At 41.4% G+C, this 20,208-nt stretch overlaps 1 protein-coding gene across 1 annotated transcript; it reads left to right on the top strand.

The window, feature by feature from the left end:
* Positions 1–17: 17 nt before the first annotated feature.
* Positions 18–15,379, top strand: ZNF142 (zinc finger protein 142). Its single transcript, XM_032217382.1, has 11 exons — positions 18–150; positions 509–597; positions 3,542–3,608; positions 4,026–4,321; positions 5,318–5,407; positions 5,496–6,017; positions 7,985–8,797; positions 9,416–9,593; positions 10,533–13,713; positions 14,168–14,273; positions 14,685–15,379. Exons 4-11 carry the CDS (start codon positions 4,066–4,068, stop codon positions 15,170–15,172), a joined length of 5,634 nt encoding a protein of 1,877 aa, XP_032073273.1. The 5' UTR covers positions 18–150; positions 509–597; positions 3,542–3,608; positions 4,026–4,065; the 3' UTR covers positions 15,173–15,379.
* Positions 15,380–20,208: the final 4,829 nt, after the last annotated feature.

Raw genomic sequence — 20,208 nt, 5'->3', positions numbered from 1 at the left:
GCAACAACAAAGAGGGCGGGGGGGGGGAAGAGAGAGAGAGAGAGAGAGAGAGAGAGGCTAGAGAGGAAAACATGGGTGCTTTCCTACCGGCGCGGGGAAAGAGGGATCGTTGACACGGTGCCTGGAGTGGGGATCCGGGCGTTGTAAATGGTGAGGAGAAGCGAGAGGAAGCGCGAGTCGGGACGGCGGCGGAGCTATCCTGGGGCGCTTGAGTGGGGGGAATAGGTAGCCAGAAAGGCAAGTGGACATGCTTCTAAGGATCAAATGGGCTTTTTTCGGGGAAGGGGAATGGCGGGGTGAGCCCCTGTGCTGGTCTCGGGGATCCCTTGTGCCGAAGGGGCTTTTGAACGTGGGTGCTGCGATGGGGTCTCTGCGGCGAGGGGCCTGGAGAGGAGCAGGGCCCGGCTCCAGTTGAGATTCGTTAGTCCTGTAGAATTGGCTGTTTGTCATTCGGATCCAAAAGATGCTGTCGTTAAATTGGTGGCTGTGTCTTTTTTTCTCTTGCAAGGTCTTCAGAGACGGAGAAGAATGGTTCACACCTGGCGTGCAGAATCCAGAAGGTTGCAGAAGAAGCCCACCAGAAGAAGAGGAAACTCGGTGTGTGAGTTAATCTTTTTTTTAATCCTGCCTAATCAGATGGTTTTTAATCACAAATTCTTATTGTTTTGTTATAATGATAATATATGAAACGTGTGTCACCCAATGCTCAACAACTCAGGGCTGCTTGAAAGTACAGTAGAACCTCTGGTCACAACCATAATTTGTTCCATAACTTTGGTCGCAAACCGATTTGGTCGTGACCTAAACCTAATTTTGGAAATTTGGCACTTACAAAAAAAATGGCGCAGAAGGATTTTTTTGATCAGAACCTGATTTGGTCATGGTCAGAAGCATTCATGATGAGAGGTTCTACTATATATAGAAGAGATATGAAGGAATCCTGGATCCAGGAAATAAAAATGTAGGATAATGTGCAGTGAAATAATATAAAGTATAGGTAGTCCTCAACTTACAACCATTTGTTTAATGACTATTCAAAGTTACAATGCCACTAAAAAAAATTGATGTATGACCAGTTTTCATAACGACCGTTGCAGCAGTCATGTGATCAAAATTTGAGTGCTTGATAACTGGCATGTATTTATGACATTTGTAATCTTCCCATCTGGTTTCCAGCAGACAATAAGAGAAGCCAGATTCACTTAACCGCATGATTCACTTAACAACTGCAGTGATTCCCTTAACAACTGTGGCAAAAAAGGTTGTAAAATGGGGCACAACTCGCTTAACAACAACAAAAATTTAAACTGCATTGTGGTCGTAAGTTGAGAACTACCTGTCTATATAATGAACATTTGACAGAACCTGGTGAAATAGACCGATTCCAGGATGACAAAGAAGTTTGACAGATCTGTATACTTCCCTCATATTCAGCCTACATGCTAAAGATATATACATTAAGGGAAGTTGGATTGGAAGAAGATGAGTGTGGTTTTAAAATTGGAGGAAGAAACATCAATAACCTGTGCTATGCTAATATCACTATTCTGATAACCAAAAATGCACAGGATCTATAAACTCTAGCAAATAAAGGTCAAGGAGTAAGATGAAAAAAATGAGACTAAAATTAAATATAAAAATGACTAAACTAATGATAACAGGTAGTCTAATCAACCTTAGAATTGACAGTGATCAAAGTGGTGGATATCTCTTGCCTTTTAGTTCAGTGATTAACAATAATGGAACAAGCAGTCAAAATATGTTGCAGACTGGCACTTGGTAGAGTAGCCAAGATCTTAGAAAAGATATTCAAATGCCATGATGTGTCTTTACCTACGAAAATCAGAATCGTGCAAGCCATGATATTCCCTGTGACGCCATGGAAATGAAAGTTGACTTTGAAGAAGCTGGATTAGAAAGGATATTGTTACTTTTAAACTTTGGTGCTGGAAAAGACACCTGAGGATTCTATGGACAACCAAGAAAACAAGCCAATGAATCTTAAACAAATCAGCTCAGGATTCTCACTTGAAGCACAAGTGATCAGGTTCAAATTATCCTACTTTGAACATATTATCTGAGATTCAGCTCTCTAGAAAAGACTCTGATTCTGGGAAAGGTGGAGGGAAAGAGAAGAAGCGGAGAACTAACAGCGAGATGGATGAACTCAGTTACAGTGGCCATGAGTACATTGTTGGAGTACCTGGAAGACCAGGTTAGGGACAAATTATCATGGGGATAATCTATGTGGTCACTAAGTGTTGATAATGACTTGGTGGCACATAATCATGGTGAAATACTCTCTTTCCACAGAAATTACAGTGTACGTAACTGTAAACTGTACCTGCCATTTTTCCTGGTAGAATTATTCATTGTTTGCAAATATATGTGCCACTTTCATATTTTAGCCAACAGTTACTTATATTCATTTGGTCTGGAACCTGTTCTTTAAACAATCATGCTTGTGACTAAATCATTCAGCCTTTCTATAACATCAAGTATAGTGTAGATTAATTTCTGAGAATGCAGATCAGAAATATTAAATACCTTTAGCTGGCTCTTCTCTTGTATCTGTGCCTATGGAATTACTTAAGAGCAGTCTTTCACTTAAATACATGTATGCATCTTAATGTGATTTCTGTACTATAGAGTAGCCCCTCATCAATAATATAATTATCTGAACTAAACAGATCAGGAATGGCTATGGTTGATTAATGAATGGGCCACTGAATATTAGGCTTTAGAAACAAATAATTGTGTAAGATATAATTATAAGTAATTCAAGAAATTGTTTTATTAGAATTATGAGATAGATAGATAGATAGATAGATAGATGATAGATAGATAGATAGATAGATAGATAGATAGATAGATGCATGCATGCACACATGCATTTTAAAAGATAGTAATGATCTATCTGCTAAAGTGAAAAAAGAGCAAGCAAAATTTTGCATATTCTCTGGATTGAAATTGAAAATGTATATATAAAATAAATCTATCTTGGAGTGAATTTCCTTAGCTCAGGCTAGTTAGACTATGTGTATTAGTATGCCAGGTGATAAATAAGACTTTACGTAACACACATGATTTCTTTAATTACTGTTTGTGTGAAAAATCAGAATTGACTCAATTTACACAAAACGGTATGTCATAGATTATTATGTACAAACTGGATCAACAAGATTGATACATAAAACACTAAGCTAGGATCAAGCAAACTATGTCATAACTTAATATCAATGTAAATCCAGTTATTGTATTTGATTCCATCAACAATCTGTGATAACATACTAGTGCATTCCAGCTTTGAAAATATTGGTAGAAGACGTTTTAGCCGTTCCCTTTTCATCCTGACTTCATGAGATTAAAACAATGTCTCTTTTTTTTCAAATCCCTTATAATCCTTGTTTGCCCTAATTTAAAATCCTATGTATTTAAAGTTAAACTATTCCAGTGGAAACCCTTATGGGTATTGAGAGTGTTAGTATAAAAAGCATTGTGTTTGTATCTCTACAATTATAATATTTCCTCTTTTATTTAGTTCTTTGGAAGATCTGAATTATTTCACATCCTATATCGACTGCCCTACTGCATTTTCTTCTAAACAGGTATGACTACTAGCAATACTGAGCGATTATAGTTGCTAACAACATATTTCTTTATTACAGTTATTGATGTCCCTTTAAAGACACTAATCCTTTCAAAGCATTTAGAATCTATATATAACTACGCATAAAAATGCAGTAAATGTTGAAAAGCAAATCAACTTCTAGTATCTTTTCTACAGGACAGATGGTGGTAATAGCCCTAAAAGGGAAGGCAGAGTTTAGCTAAGTAGGCCTTGTTCCTTCCTCTGTAAATATCTTATGCCACAGCTAACGTAGCAAGTCCCCTCTGGAAACGGGAAGAAGTTCTCATATAGAACAGTTTTCTATGATGGTTGTCATCTGCTTTCCTCTGTCCCCACATAAATGTATCTTTATTTCCTTTAGAAGAGAAATTGGTATTTTGTGTCTCTTTAACAGGATCTGTATGTCATGGTGTAAAGTTGTTTGAGGAAAGACAATGAGCAGAGGAGCAGTAGCAACAGAATCTATTGGAGACGACAAAATGAGTGGACTTTGCCAGGAGCTGTTATTACCTGGCTCAGGAATTGCAGGAAATGAAGACAGTCATGGCATCTCAAGTGAAAGTCTACCAGTGGGACAGAGTTTGCTCTTAACAGAAGCTTCTGTTGTAGGTACAGAAACAGGTGGTGTTGAAATATTTGTAGAAGCCATGAGTAGCACCATGGCTCTCAGCAATCCGGGTAACCCTACAGGTATGTTGTATTTTGATAGAATTATTTGTTTTACGGTTTCCATATCATAAAAACATAATGGCCTGGGGGGAAAAAATCTTTTCCCAGATGTTCCTGTTTTTATGGGCTTTCACTTCTCTAGTCAGTGCTTTTCTTACTCTAAGTGAACAGCCAAGGATATGTTATAACAGGTGGTAGAATTTTGGAATGCATGCATTCCATTTAGTATGTCCATATGGATCAGATACCTTCATGAATATGCTAGGAGAGGTCATATGTCATATGTAGGCTTGAGTTGAATTGTGCTAGCTATGACACTAAGTTGTTATCAACTGGAAATGCCATGAGAACTTTGAACTTTTTTGGTATCTGGTGTTTGTAGGATGTGAACGACGCAAAATAAGATCAGATTAAATTCCTCCCAAGTTCCTGGATACTCCCCAAATGATATCCTCCTCCCCTTCCCCCTCCCAGAAATTAGAGTGTGAATTGGGTCTCTCTAGACTCATGGCTACTACTTCAGCACAGGCCAAGTCTCCCCTCTCTTTGAAATTAAAAGAGGTGAATAAATCCATAGCCTCTTCTGTAGTGACCCCCATACTTTGGAACTTTGTACTTCCTCAGGTTCTTAAAGTTGTCCCTGTCTCTCCTCCCACCCCCAATAAACCAAATCAGAAGATCTGTAAAGAAAGCTTTATTTCAGTCTTCTTGTTTTAATCCATTTTGGAAGAGATTATTTTTTAAACATGGCATTATATTATAATCTTTTTGAAAAAAAAGTTTTGGGAACCTGTTGCAAGGGAAGTTTACCCCACAAATCAATTTGATGCCAATGCAATGTATTAAAATAAACAATAATAGTGTTTAATGTAGTTCATAGAGACGATTATTGTTCCTGATGGACATTAGAAGAATTGAATATAATTTCTGCTAAGTTTATAACTACTAGTACTGAGGAATGAAAGGGTGAGGCAGGTTTGCTTTTTAATATAAAATTTTAACTTTTTTTCCCCCCAGAGGTCTTAGTCAAAGTTGTGGAACTCTATTTTTGTGAACAGTGTGGACGAAACTTCCCTGATCCCAGCCTTCTTTCCCAGCATCAATGTGGTGAGTTTTTCATATGACAATTTGGTAAACTTCCTTCATCTCCACGGGTTCTCATTAAGCCTCACCAATTAAAACTTACCTCTTTCAGGAGAACAATCAACTGTTGGTCAGGTAGAAGGGCAGAACTTCCTGGATGAAAGCAGACAAGACCCTCAATTCTGCACTGAATCTCTCCCATGTCCTATATGCCAAATGGAATTTGCACTGCCTACTGAGTTGAAAGAGCACTTTAAGGGACACCACAAACCCCAGGGTGCCCAAGCCTGCCCTGAGGAAAGCTGTCAGTATAGTTCAGAGGATCGCAAGGAGCTCCGAGGACACCTTCGGCATGTTCACCAGATATCACCAATAGCCTGTACGTACCGTGGCTGCCCGATTTTGTTCCGAAACCATGAGGACATGGAGCTTCATCGTAGGAACCACTTCCCATTCCATTGTGACCATTGTGACTTTATCAGTGCAAACATTAAGCAGTTTGGCTTACACAGGCAGATCCATCTTCATGAAGCTATACAGCAGGAGGACATAGAGATGGTTGCTGAAAATGCAGAGGGCAAATTTCCTTCAATGATGAAAAAGGGATTGACGGATAATCTGCTTCTAAACACAGGTAACCATACCTTCTGGACTTGACTAGGGTGGATGGAAAGAAATATTGTAGACTAGAACGTTATTCAGTGACCCAGAACCATTTGGAATTATGATAGGTTTAATTTTGTTATATAGCTACTGCAACTTTATTAAAATTAGTAAATCCGTGCTATGTCATAATTGTGTGGTTGGTGCTCCAGCAGACCAGGGATATTGCAAATTTATGTTAATCAAGAGAAATGTAATTTAAAAAGTAGTAGAAGTAGAGAGCAAGGGTAGGGATGAGAGCTGAAACAAATAGGCTTAAGAAGAGCAGTCTCAGGGGAATATGGAAATTAAAAGCAGCAACTTCTTTTTGAGAACACTTTAATATTTCATCTTCATTTGTGCTAGAAGAAGAGCCTGATTTCCATCTGATATGCATCTACCTTTAACCCATTTTGGTTCCTGTTTCTGTAATTAGTTATTTTCACTTGCAGCAAGCAGTTACTTGCATACCCATGCCAAATTGAGAGTATGGAATAAATGCAAATCCGGGCTGTGCCTAAAATACTTTTATGGACCTCAGCACAGGAAGCATTTTGTACTAGAGAAGTAGCAGATAGAGAGAAATGCCTATCAAGAGTTATTAACACAGGGAGATAGAGAAATAAAGAAGTTAAGAGAACAATTGACTGTAGAAAGGCTTAGTTTTCAATGGTTCTCATGCACCATTAAAATTTAATATGGATAAAAAGACAATTGGAGTTGAAAAATGCAAAATGGAATTTGAAATTGAATTATGCACAAATGATAAACGTAATAGCAAAAATGTATAAACTTTTGTTAAGATTTGAAACAAAAAGACAAAATGGGCTATTTGTTTTAGATATGACATAGAGATGGACACTTGGGAAAGAATGTAACTGGTATTAAATCTATATTGTGTCATAAGAGACATTTTTAGCAAAATGGTGTAATATTGCTATGTGACACCTGAGAAATTATCAAAAATGTACTAAAGCGTTTTAAGTAAGTATTGGAAATATGAAAAACCCGGACATTTTGTCTTGCATGGTGGGTTTGTGATAATGCTAAGAAACCATGAATACAAATTTACAGAATCACACAAAGAATTTTAAAGATTAATATTGGGAGGAAACCAGAATTCTTTTTTTTGGACTCTATGTACAATGAAGTGGAAAAGACATATAATAGATTGATTTTGTATATGGTAATTCCAGCAAAATTATCATGTACATAGCAATGGAACAATAATAAAATCCCATAGTAGAAATAATTGTGAAAATGTCAGAATTTGCCAAAATGGCAAAAATGATCTGTTTGGTCAGAGAAAAAAGCAAAAACTTTTGAAAGTCTGGAAACCTTATATTGATTTTTTGCTGAAAGAAGAAAAGAAAAAAGAAGAAATTTATGGATTTGAAGATTAAGAACGATGTGGATTTAACAAAGGGCTGAAGAGGTGAATAACATCTAACAGGATGCTAAAGAATAACATCTAAAATAGGATGCTATGTAAAATAGCTATTCTCTAGTTGATGTTGACAGATTTTCAGATTGCCTCTAAATTACCAGTCCCCATCCTTTGTGGCTTGGTGGCCTTGCTTGGGGGTAGGGCAACTGGGCCACACGAGTGGTGGGCTGGTGCACATGCACACAATTTGGTTTGTGTGAGTGGTGGGCCAACGCACACACATGCATGCACATGTGCACCAGTGTCGACTCGCTGCTTGCACAAGTAGAGCTCCACACACACTTTTGCGTGCTGGCCTGCCACTCATAAGGCCCAGTTCCAAATAGGCCACAGCCTTGTAATGGGCTGCTCTAAATCACCCCGGCCCTTAATAATAGCATGGAGTTCTATAAGGAGAAACATGGAAAGTGATTCCTGTTCAAAAAGCTGATTGTTCCTGATAATAAGACAAAACACATAACAGCTTTCCACTTTTCATTTTCCTGTAATGAACTGTGATTTGTGTTGTGCAGGAAATATCGCTGCGGAGTCCAAATATTTGTTCAAGACCCACATGTGTCCAGAATGCAAGCGTTGCTTCAAGAAGCGGACACACTTGGTGGAACACCTTCACCTCCACTTCCCAGACCCCAGGCTGCAGTGCCCAAACTGTCAGAAATTCTTCACTAGCAAGAGCAAACTGAAGATCCACATGATGCGTGAAACTGGAGAGAAAGCCCATCGCTGTCCCTTGTGCCACTACAGCTCCGTTGAGAAGAATGCCCTCAACCGGCACATGGCCAGCATGCACGAGGGTATCTCCAATTTCTATTCAGATGTCTACTCTTGTCCTGTGTGCAAAGAGAAGTTTAAACTGAGCCAGACCCTCAAGGAACATCTGAAGACCCACAAGGCAGAGCCCAAGCAACTGAGCTGCTTTCAGGCCGGCTGCAGTTACGGCACCGAAGACCGCAAGGAGTTTTTGAGGCACGTCAAGGAGGTTCATGGCATTAAAGCAGTGGAGTGCAAGTATTATGCCTGCTCCCTGCTTTTCCCCTCGACAGAGATGATGGAGACACATCGCAAAACCCATTATGCCTTCCATTGCCAACAGTGTGATTTCATTTGTTCCAACAAGCATATCTTCCGCAAGCATAAAAAGCAAGGCCACCCAGGGAATGAGGAGCTGCAGTGCAGCTTCTGCCCCTTTGCCACATTTAACTCGGTGGAATTCCATGACCATGTGGGCAAGATGCATGCCAGTGAGAAGATACATAAGTGTACAGAATGCGGCTTTGCCACCGCACACAAGAGGGTCCTCATCCGCCATATGCTTCTCCATACAGGCAAGTTTTCTTCCCAATTCAGTGATACTTGCATGGGTACAAATACATGCTTCCTCTCTGCCTTATTTTTTCTCCAAAAGAGCTTTGCAAGTCAGGCCTATAATCCAGAATTCAGCATTGCAGGTGTCAGTCATTGGCTTTTCATCATGTCTATAGGTGGATAAGCTGAGACTGGGAGAGTCTCTTGGGCCCTTTTTCCTCACAGGATCAAATATGACATAGGCTTCTTTTGGTCTATATCCTTAACAGGTTCATTTATTGGAATGGAGGGGACAATAAGTTACTTAGAATGCTTTTTAGCTAATCAGGGCTTTTTGAGTAAGGAAGCCTAAAGAAAATGCTGTTTAAGTGTTTGTTTGTTTATACAATTTATTGGCATTAAATTGCCATATTTCCTTCCCCCTAGTTTTCTGAAAATACTTAACTTTTGCATCTGAGTTTTGGTCTCACCCACCAAACCTGGGCAGGGTCTGTACTATTCTACCCTCTGTGAGAAGTCCTAGATCTGTTTTCAAGGGGGAGGGAGGGCCAGAATACAACTCCATTTTAAATTTAATCTGCTGACCTCAAGGGGCAGGGCCATCGACCCACAGCTTCCGGTTTGCTCTGTGACTTTAGGAGAGAAGCCTCACAAATGCCAACTCTGCGACTTCACTTGCCGAGATGTGAGCTACCTTTCCAAGCATATGCTGACCCATTCGGACGATAAGAACTACATGTGCACAGAATGTGGCTATGTGACAAAGTGGAAGCACTACTTGAATGTTCATATGCGGAAGCACACGGGAGATCTCAGGTAGCCAGCAGCCTCCTTCTCACTACGTAAGCTTATTTTCTAAGTAAATAAAGGCTAGAATTGACTGGACATCGTATCTATACCATGAAATCATCTCCAGGTCTAAACTTCCACTATGGGTATGGTTTAAAACTAGATACAATGAATTACAAAATATCAAATAATGCAGAATCAAAGACTGGGCAAGGTTTTCTGGTTAAATTATTGAGCTATTACACGAACCTGATACTGGCAACAGTGTCTGGATAGTAACCTGAATATTTGAACCCATTAGTATCTGGGAATACTTGACTGACAAGCTACTGATAAAAGTATTAGTATTATTTGAGGGAGAATGTTTTGGTTTTGGTTTTCTTGTTTGATTTGTATTCTGTCTTTTCTGCAGGAACTATTTATCTTGAATAGTACAGAGATATGGTGATATGGTACAGAGATTACAATGTTTAAAAGAATAAATCTACTTCTTATGATTGGAAGTGCAAGTGGAGGAAATCTAATTCCAACCTGGTGCTGTTTAAAAATCTTGGAGAAAGCTGTCCTGAGTTTTTGTTTTCCAGCTAAGGGAAGCTGTACATTTCTAGTCACTGAAGTGAACTTTGTTAAAAAACCACAATGAGAGGAGTTTTAGGCTAGGGCAGCCCCTATTCATGTCCCAGCTCCACTGTGAAACGGTTCGGTGAACTTGATAAGCAATTTTCTTCTGTCTGTTTCCCAGTTTGCAAATTACCAACTAAAATCATTAGCTTTAAGTTTTGTGAGTGGTAGTGATTGTAACTGCTATAAAGCAGTTTTTGCTTAGTTAATCCTTGCCTGTGGAAGGCTCTGCTGGATGGGAATTTGGAGAATTGTCCCAACATTTCTGGAGAACATCAGATGTGGGAAGATTGCCTGTGCTGATGTTTTGTCTCAATCTCTGATTCACTCTTATTCTTATACTAGGTACCAATGTAACCAGTGTCCCTATCGGTGCCATCGGGCAGATCAGCTGAGCAGCCACAAGTTGCGCCATCAGGGCAAGTCTTTGATTTGTGAGATCTGTGGCTTTGCCTGCAAACGCAAATATGAGCTGCAGAAGCACATGAAATCCAAACATTCCCAGGATTATCAGATGCCCATTTTTCAATGCCAGTATTGCAGCTACCAGACTAAATACAAGCAAGCCCTCCTGAACCATGAGAACTGCAAGCATACCAAACAGAGAGAATTCTGTTGTGCCCTGTGCACGTACCGTACTTTCAGCAACACAAGTCTCTTTTTCCATAAACGCAAGGTTCACGGCTACGTGCCTGGTGACAAAGGCTGGCAGGAGAACTATGCCAGCAGAGAACTGGAGGTTTCCTCTACTGAAGTGCTGTTTAGCTATAACCTTGCCATGACTCTGCATTCGGAGTCCAGCATCTCTCTGCCTGGAAAAGAAACATGTCAGGATAAACATAAATTCCCTGCTTTGGAGGCCCAGGAAGAAAACTGCCACCAGAAGGCCCTCTGTTCAGATGAAGGCAGCATTGAGACAGAAAGAGAAGACTCAGCGGGAGAACAGGATTGTAAGAATGCAGAAGCAGTTTCTTCAAAAGATCTCTCTGGGAACACATCTTCTGAGAGTCCAGAGGAACTTGACAGATTGGCTCAAGTTTGCATCCTGCACTTAGAACCCTTGTGCAACTCAGAACCAGCTCTGGAGCAGCTGGCCAAAGGAATGCCTGCAGCTTTGTCAGAAAATGAAAAAGCTCTAAACACCCAGGAAGTAGAATCAGCTTACCAAGTGTTGGGCTCCAAGGATTCGCTTCTGCTGGAGGAGAGCGAACCTACCCTTGAAGACATTCCTGAATTTGAAGAAGAAGCAGAGATCCAAGACGGTTCAGATTTGGAGAAAAACAACAACTTTGATACTGGTAGAAATAGAGAAAAAGTTGCTCTTCAACATTTAAAAAACTGTGGCAGTGATAGCCAGAATGCTGAACTTTTGCAGATACCACTTAATTCCGAGCAGGATTTAGGGTACAAAGAATCAAAGCCTTGGTCAAGGGCATTAAAACAAGATTCCCTCCAACTTGATAGTAGCCCTGAAACTTCCTTTGTTCCGGAAGATGCACTTTCTTCAGAAGAGGTTTCTCAGTCAGAATCAGTGCTTAAAGCTCTAAGGAGGCAGGACAAAGAGCAGGCAGAAACCTTGGTCCTTGAAGGCAGAGTGCAGATGTTGGTAGTCCAGTCCAAGAGTCAGGTCTTCAAATGTGAGAAATGCTCCTACATCACCAGGAAGGAGAAGTCAATGTTGGTGCACTGCAAAGCTGATTGCCAAAGCAAGAAATGCCCTTTGGTGTGCCAGGAATGTGGGGCCATCTTTAAGCAGCAGAGAGGACTGAATACTCATCTCCGTAAGAAATGTCCCATTCTAATGAAAAAGAACAGTGGAAAAGCAGCTTCCGTAGAGCAGCCTGCTCCTGTACTGACCTGCAGAAGAACTCTGGAAAGAACAGCAAACAGAAAGAACAGTACAGGAATACTAGATGAGGCAGAGGTGAACAACCTGCCACAACAAGCCGAATCTATGCTTACTGTACTTCCTGATGCACAATCTTTGGTCATCAGCCCACAGGACAAGTCATCTCATCATGACTCTGAATCTGTGGTAGAAGAAACGTTGTCAGAGGCTGTGACAGATGCTGCCAGTTGTGTCTCAGACAGATACTTCCTGGAACAAGGCAAGTTCCACTGTAAGTCCTGTTCCTTCCTCTGTTCAAGGGAATCCACCATCCGATCTCATGTAGAGGATAGCTGCCGTGGCTTGGAGCAGTCCTGGTGTCTCCTATGCTGTAAGCCTTTTCGTTCTAAGAGGGCACTTAAGATCCACCAGTCGGAGGGACACGCTGTAGCGCCATTCCCTAGCCTGCTTGAAAGGTCTAACGGCATCACATCCCCAGGGGTTGCAGCTGAACAAAGAAATGAACCCATCAGTGGTGAGGAAACGCCCCAGCATGCTGAGCTGGCAGAAGTAATGCCTTCACCTCCAATAACCACCCATAAGAGGCGCCACTTCTCCTGCCCTACCTGCCCTTTCACATGCCACCAGGAACGAGCTCTGAAGACTCACAAAAAGCGTGGCTGCCTGAAGCTGGGGGAGTTCCGCTGTACGCTGTGCCCTTTTACCTCTAAGGTGGCTGCAGCTCTACGACTCCACCGCAAGCTCCATTGGAAGTATCTCAAAGCGCGGCCTCAGTTGACCTGCCGGCAGTGCGACTTCACCTGCAAGCAGGTGCGCTGCCTCCGCCAGCACGTCCGCATCAAGCACGAAGGCGTGAAGCCTCACAAGTGCCCTTACTGTGATTTCAGCACCACCCGGCGTTACCGCTTGGATGCACACCAATCCTTGCACACCGGTGTGGGCCGCATTGCCTGTGCCACTTGTGGCCAAACTTTTGGCACCAACTCCAAACTGCGCATTCACCATTTGCGTGTCCACGAGAAGAAGCCCACTCACTTCTGTCCGTTCTGCGACTACAGTGGCTATATCCAGAATGACATCACTCGCCATGTCAGCAGCTGTCATCAAGGAGAGCTGAATTTTGCCTGCTCCCGCTGTGAAGCTCGCTTCAGCTCAGAAACAGCCCTGAAGCAACACACGTTGAGACAGCATGAAGAAAAGATCTCCTATGGCTGTCCTCGATGTGCCTTTGTCTGCCACAGTGAGGCTACCCTCAAGTGCCATGTCCAGAAGCAGCACCCACTTCTGGAATGTGCCACCTGTAAGGAGACTCTGACCACTCGGGAGGAGTTGGAAGAGCATAAAAAACTTCATTTCAGTCACCGCTGTGACATCTGCAGTTTTGCAGCCAAGGAACGGCAGCAGCTAGTGAGCCACTATTTGGAGGCTCATGAGCCCTCGGTCGGTGCTGAACCTCCCTTCAAATGCATGTTCTGTGACTTTGGTTGTCACCATCAGCTGGTATATGACCATCACATGAAAGGCCATGGTGGCACCCGCATCTATAAATGCGCTGACTGTGAATACAGCACCAAGAACAAGCAGAAGATCACATGGCACATCCGCATCCATACCGGGGAGAAACCTTACAAATGCCATCAATGCCAGTACGCCTGTGCCGACCCTTCACGCCTCAAGGTGAGAGCTCTGGGCAGCTTTGGTGAGTTGATAGTGGAAGGTTGTTGTGGAAGATGGATAATCCATCTTAGACGGAAATGGGAACTGTATAGGTAGTCCTTGAGTTACGAGCACAATTGAGCTGAAAAAGAGAAGTGCAATTGCTCTAAAGAGTCCATTAAGTCTAAGAGAAGAAAGTGGAGGGAACAGCCAATAAATGTTCTCTTGCAAAGTCTAAAGCACCTATTCTAAATCATTGTTAAAGTTGCGTAGCTTTACTGTTCAATACTGACTCAATGTGTTTCATTATCCCACTTTTATACTCAAAGTCCACCAACCAATTATATCTAGAGGTCTATTGAGTTCTGCATAGTCCATTCCGCTCCTAAGGTTTCGAGTCAAGTTTATAATACTTGGTGTTAACAGCTAACAGTTTCGTATCTCACACAGACCTGCTTTTCTTTTCTTTACTTAGTATCATATGCGTATCCATAAAGAGGAGCGAAAGTATCTTTGCCCGGAATGCGGCTACAAGTGCAAGTGGGTGAATCAGCTGAAGTACCACATGACAAAGCACACAGGTGGGTTTTCAAACAATGAAGTAGGTTTGCGTCCTGGGATCAGACAGTGCTGGCTATGTGAATAAAAATCACAAGGGGGGAAAGTTGTTTTAATTTCTCACTTAAGAATGATCATACTTCCAGTGGCTATTGAGCATGCCTGGGGCATGTGCTCTTGGATACGTCATTTTCATATAATATTGCCATCTAGCTCTATGCTGCAGCATTGGATGATGGTCTCTGAGTTTTCCCTTCCCCGGGTGTGATAGGGGGGGGGGGGCATGAAGTATTCTGCGCCGACCAATGGAATGAAAGTCTCTTGTAATGGAAATCCACCAAGTGAAAGATTTGTTTGGCTAATATGAGAATATTGTCTCAACTCCATTTCCGGTGGGTTGTTTTTTGTTTCTGTTTTGCCTGTCTCCTGTGCAGGGATCAAGCCGTACCAGTGTGACGAGTGTAAGTACTGTACCAACCGTGCCGATGCCCTGCGTATTCACAAGGAGACACGGCATCGCGAGGCCCGCTCTTTCATCTGCGAGCAATGCGGGAAGGCCTTCAAGACTCGGTTCCTCCTCAAGACACATCTAAAAAAGCACAGTGAAGAAAAGCCATACATCTGCAATGTGTGTTACCGTGGCTTCCGGTGGGCGGCAGGCCTGCGGCATCACTATCTCATTCACACCAACGAACACCCATTCTTCTGCCGCTTCTGCAGTTACAAGGCCAAGCAGAAGTTCCAAGTGATAAAACATTTGCAGAAGCACCATCCCGAGCAAGAAGAGATAGCAGGGGATCTCAGCAAAGGGGTGGGCAAGGACCCAAGTATTCTCAGTGTCCATCTGCACGATGTTCAACTTGAGATTTCCTCCTCCAAGCACGTAGAGGAAAGTGCAGCTCAAATGTCTCCACATGGTTGAGCAACTTGTACATCGAGACTGCGTGGCTGTAGTTTCCATGAGCCAGAAGTGGGTGGGAGTTCTTTACCTAGCGGTGTGTGAGGTCTGGCTTGAGATGCTTGATGTCTACTAGGGCGATTACCACCTATCTCTGCTCTTGTGTTGTTTATATTTATCTCTGTATATGGGATGTAAAATATGTGATTATATAAAAGCTATTTCCATTGATGGCATGTAATTCCTTGATTTACAGAGCAGAGCGAGAATGATAGTGATGATAACACTTTTGGTGGTTTCTGCATAAGGTCTTCAGGGATGGGACAGTTTGGTTTAAGTTCATATACTTCATAAAGCATACTTCTGGTAAATTGTTTAGACGGTTCCTGCGAAATACAAATGACAGATACATCCAAAGAGCTCCAGATGGAACTTCATGTGCACAGAATATACTCCTTACCAGCACACTGATGATGTTACCTAGTTTAGCTAATGACACAACCAAGCTCAGATAACACCAAGGATAACTTAAATCATAATTACACTAGCAACAGAGTAGGGATGGAAAACAAGTTTTATATTCCCAAGTGCTTGGAAACCTGCTAGTCTTCGAGCTTTGGAAATGATCCAGTTGCTTCAGCTCTCTAAAATAAGGAGATCATTTGATGAGATCTAGAGTAGGGGTGTCAAATTTGCAGCCCATGGGCTGGATGCATCATGTACTGGCCACTCCCACCCTGGGTTTAGTGAAGGGGAAAAAAGCCGTGACACAGGTTTGACACTCCTGTCCTACAGGATTTATTGAGCTGCTGCTTTGCAGTACTTAACGTTAGCAATTGGCTACCAGGCTGTCTCCCAGTTTCCAGAGATTGCATCACCGTAATTAGGTGCCAAAGTAACTGAATTTCAATGGTACAATGTTTCACTTGTGATTTTTCAGGATACCTTCCAAAGTGGCCTGATGATTCTGTTTTTCAGGCCCATTTTTATTTTAGTACATGTTTTAAAAATGGGAACGGGGGACAGCCTCCAGGTGGAAAACAGAAGCCAGTTGCCATTCTACTCTTAAATTCTGGGAAAAAAAGTCTATAAAGTTAAGAGTAATATAGAGCAGCTTTCTTACTAGTGGTCTTACACGGTCAACAAAATATGCTCTCATTCTTTCTGGTAATATCATTTCAGCCTTCTAGAAGGACAGGAAGCAGAGTTCTGTCCCCTGAGATATTTCCTGTCACCTATTTTAGACCAGCAAAGATTATACAGTAGCTACTTTTTAATACGTTATTATAAGCTGGCCTGGGAAACTTCCACATTAAGCCTTGTATTCCAGGCTTGAAATGCCACATAATTCTTACATGTATTTCACACTATAAAAGCTGTGTTTCTGAATGCGACAATTAAAATGTGCCAAATTTTGTGGCTATTCAGATAAGCAAATAGGCTGGTGTGTTTCTATAAGGCACAGAATCAACAACATTCTGCTGCAGTATTTATTTCTTCTAGTAACATGCAAACAACTGTTTTGGGGATAAAAAGCTTAATAGTTTATTTGTCCCTTTTACATATACAGCCCTCAATTTTTCTTCTTTATTCTGCCCGACTTCATCAGCCAAATAAACCAAAATTATACAATCAAAAGCAAGCATACAAAAGAAGGAAATAATTGTACCTTCCCCATTGGAGTCTATAGTTCTTGTCCAGATTGCTCCTGTTTCTTATGTGTATATCTCCCTTTTTCCTTTGATTTGCTTGTATCTCCATGAATGTATCATAACCTTGCATCTATATTAGGAAGATATGTTGCAACAAATATAATCTTATGCAAACTGCCCAGGGACTAAATATTACAGCTTTGAGTGAATAAGCATAAGATTGGGCTATATGAGACTTTCTGCTCTACATTAGAAAAGAATAATACAAAATAGATACCCTGCATGTCTGACACTTTTAACAGAAATTGCTTGCACAAAATGTGTTCTTAATTTTAAAAGTAACTTGTGTGATTCTGTTTCTATTCTGATTTCAGTTTGAAACACGAATCTCAACATAATTAACTAGACTTTCAACCAGACTTTTCTCTTCTGGGTCCTTCACTTATGCTGAAGGATTGCCACTCTTGGGGAAATAAGCCAAAAGCATAAGAAGGTGAGGTTAATAAATATTCTCTAAACCTTTTTAATTTCTTCCTGTATATTGCATAGAACCTGAAGTGTATATGAAGTGTGGAATAGGAAGCTTAGGTTCGGCAGAAACTATCTTGTTATGTTGATGGATTCCTAATGAAACTAATGTTAGTGAGGTCCAGAAACTCAGGTTATGATCAGTGTCACCCATCAAGACTATGATGACCCGGGACAAGGCACGAAGGCCACACAGCCAGCTGAGAGTTCACACTCCGCTTTAATGCCCCAAATTTCCCCAAACACTCCCACGTTCTTGGCAAGTCCTAGAATAAAGCACGCATGCATGCACGCATGCACATGGCAGCCTCTGGCTGCACGCAATCTAGCAAAGCAGGAGGGCACTCTCCTCCCAAGTTGTTGGATTGGCCTGCGCTGTTCGTGCCTTCTCTCCACTCTCCGTGCTCAGGGATCAGGAGAGGGCGGTCCTTGCTCATTGCCTGAGCTCTGTTGCTCCTCATTTCCACTGCTTGCCCTCTCTTGGTCATCCTGCCAGTTCCTCCCTGCTAACAAGCCATCCCAATCCTGAGGAACCCTGGACTGCCTCATCCTGCTCCTCCCCACATTCCTCTGAAGCCATCTCCTTGGCAGATTCAGGCTCAGACGGGGGCATGACAAAGTCTGTCTTTTCTAACACACACAAACTAATAAATGTTGCAATAAAATAAAATTTTTACAGGTTTTTACAAAGAAAGCCATACTTGAGAGACTGGCATTCAAGGGAATTTTGTACATACTGCAGTTACTTTAGATATCACATTAAGCACAACCATGTTGAAAGCCAAGCATATTGGATTGTTTAGGTGAGCTAGAGAGCAAAGCATGGATATAGTATCCATAGCACATGAGCAAGCTGTAACCAGGAAAGGTAGTTCTGAAATAGATTCTATCTTGGTCCTGATTAAAGTAGGTTCACCAGGTTCAAATGAAATTCTAATGCCATGCTACCCAATCTAAAGACAGCATGCAATTTCCCTCTTCGTTAGCTATCAATTTTGTTTCTTTAGATTCTGGAAGTGGCATTCCAGCTGCTAATCTCTATTTCCAATAAATATCCTTCATGAGAGAAGCTGTCTCAATATAATGTAAAATGCTAAAATAATTGATGGCTGGAGAGCAACTTCAATGTACCAGGAAAGAGAGATTTCAACATTTTGTAATGTTCCTAAATATTTTGTTCTAAGAAAAAAATTCCAGAGGAATAATAGAAAAAATAAACCTTGAAATAAACATATTTTGCTCGAATTTCAGAAAACTCTTCCCAACTTGATCCTAGCTCATTGGTTTCTTTTATAAAGCTAATAGTAGATTACACCTGGCTGTCAAGCATTTCCTGGTAATAAATACTAGAAAGAAAGACTACTACACTGATCTCATAAAAGAAATTGATCTGAAATGATATAAGGTTTCCTGCTTAAGCAGGGAATTAAACTAGAAGACATCTAAGGTCCCTTCCAGTTATTATTCTGGTCCTCCAACCTCTTGATGAAGGTTCTTCAAAAAAAAAATCAGTGAAGTATGTTCTTGTTATTTTTTGCCTGAAGGTGAAGTCACCCAAATTCATATATTTATAATGCTTGATGACATCCATTTAAATATGAACTGCTTCCATGTGGAAAATACAGATCACAGTGTTGCATATGTCAGGTTCACACACATCTCAAAAGATTTTACCAAGGGCATCCTAACTCAAAAAAGTTTATCTCACATGAATTGGAAGGGATCTTGACATGGGATCTTGACATGCCCCTAATCATACATATAGGAGGGAGAGAAGGAGGGGGAGAGAGGTGGGGTACACAAATATCTCCAGGTACTGTTTACGTTAATCAAATCACTGAGGATCAATTAATGTGTAACATCATGTGACTGTGACTTCTTGCCAGTTTCGCATTGACTTTGCTTGTTGGCAGCTGGTTTGCGAAGGATGCAAATGGTGATCACTCAATCATAGGATGCTGTGACCATCATAAAGGCTTGCCGGTTGCCAAATGCCTGAATCACGACCATGGAGACACTGCAAAAGCTGCGTTTTCTAGGAACCAGTTAGTTGGAAGTCTTCTCTTTCAGCGCTGTCATAATTTTGCATAGTTGCCAAAGAAGTAATCGATCAGCAAGGACTGCCTGTCCAGCCGATCTCAATAAAGATAGTTCTAGTCTTCCTATAGAGTTGATCTCATTCTCTGATTTTACTTCTTAGTGGGGTTGGCATCAATCTTGCAAGTCTGACTGTGTTGTACCTCTCCCCTCCCTCCTTTCCTTATAATCTAGTGATTAGGGAGCATCTGCTCCTGAATATTATCTTCTTTCCCAAGGCTTAAGAAATGTTTCTGCTTCTTTTGCCTGGCTAATGATTCTGTCAAGGTCACCTTCTTTCCTTCCAATACATCTCAGCCACATTATGTTTGGACAGGGGTTTTGTACTCTTTCTACGATGTAGTAGTCTTGTTTTCAGAAAAAGTTTGCAGTTGAAGAGAAAGAGTTGTACCAAACAGGAAGATTAAAGACCCTTCCTCCTGTTTCATGCCACATATCCCTCCCTATATGACAGGTGGCTAATTCGTCATTTTAAGCACCTTCCTTCGGTCACCCAGTTCTGACCTATATAAGGGAGAGTGATTAGTGACTGTTTTCCTACCGGAATCTATAAGGGAAACCAGGTTGGGGGAAAAACATACATCAATTATTTTCTTCGACTTGGCCCACAATAGGATAAAGCTTTCATCAGCCTCCTTTTAGTGTTGCAGAATACCAATCAGCAATAAAGGCAGCACAGTTTAAGCCAGTATACATTTCTGCTAGCTCAAGGCCTGTTGAATAGTACTTTAACACAGCTCTTCTTACAAGTCCATGATTATAGAAAACCTTGTTTAAAAGAAC

Source organism: Thamnophis elegans, chromosome 1 (genome assembly GCF_009769535.1).
Source record: "Thamnophis elegans isolate rThaEle1 chromosome 1, rThaEle1.pri, whole genome shotgun sequence".
NCBI lineage: Eukaryota > Metazoa > Chordata > Lepidosauria > Squamata > Colubridae > Thamnophis > Thamnophis elegans.
The sequence above is the reverse complement of the archived record's forward strand: the minus strand, read 5'-3'. Positions and strand labels throughout refer to the sequence as shown.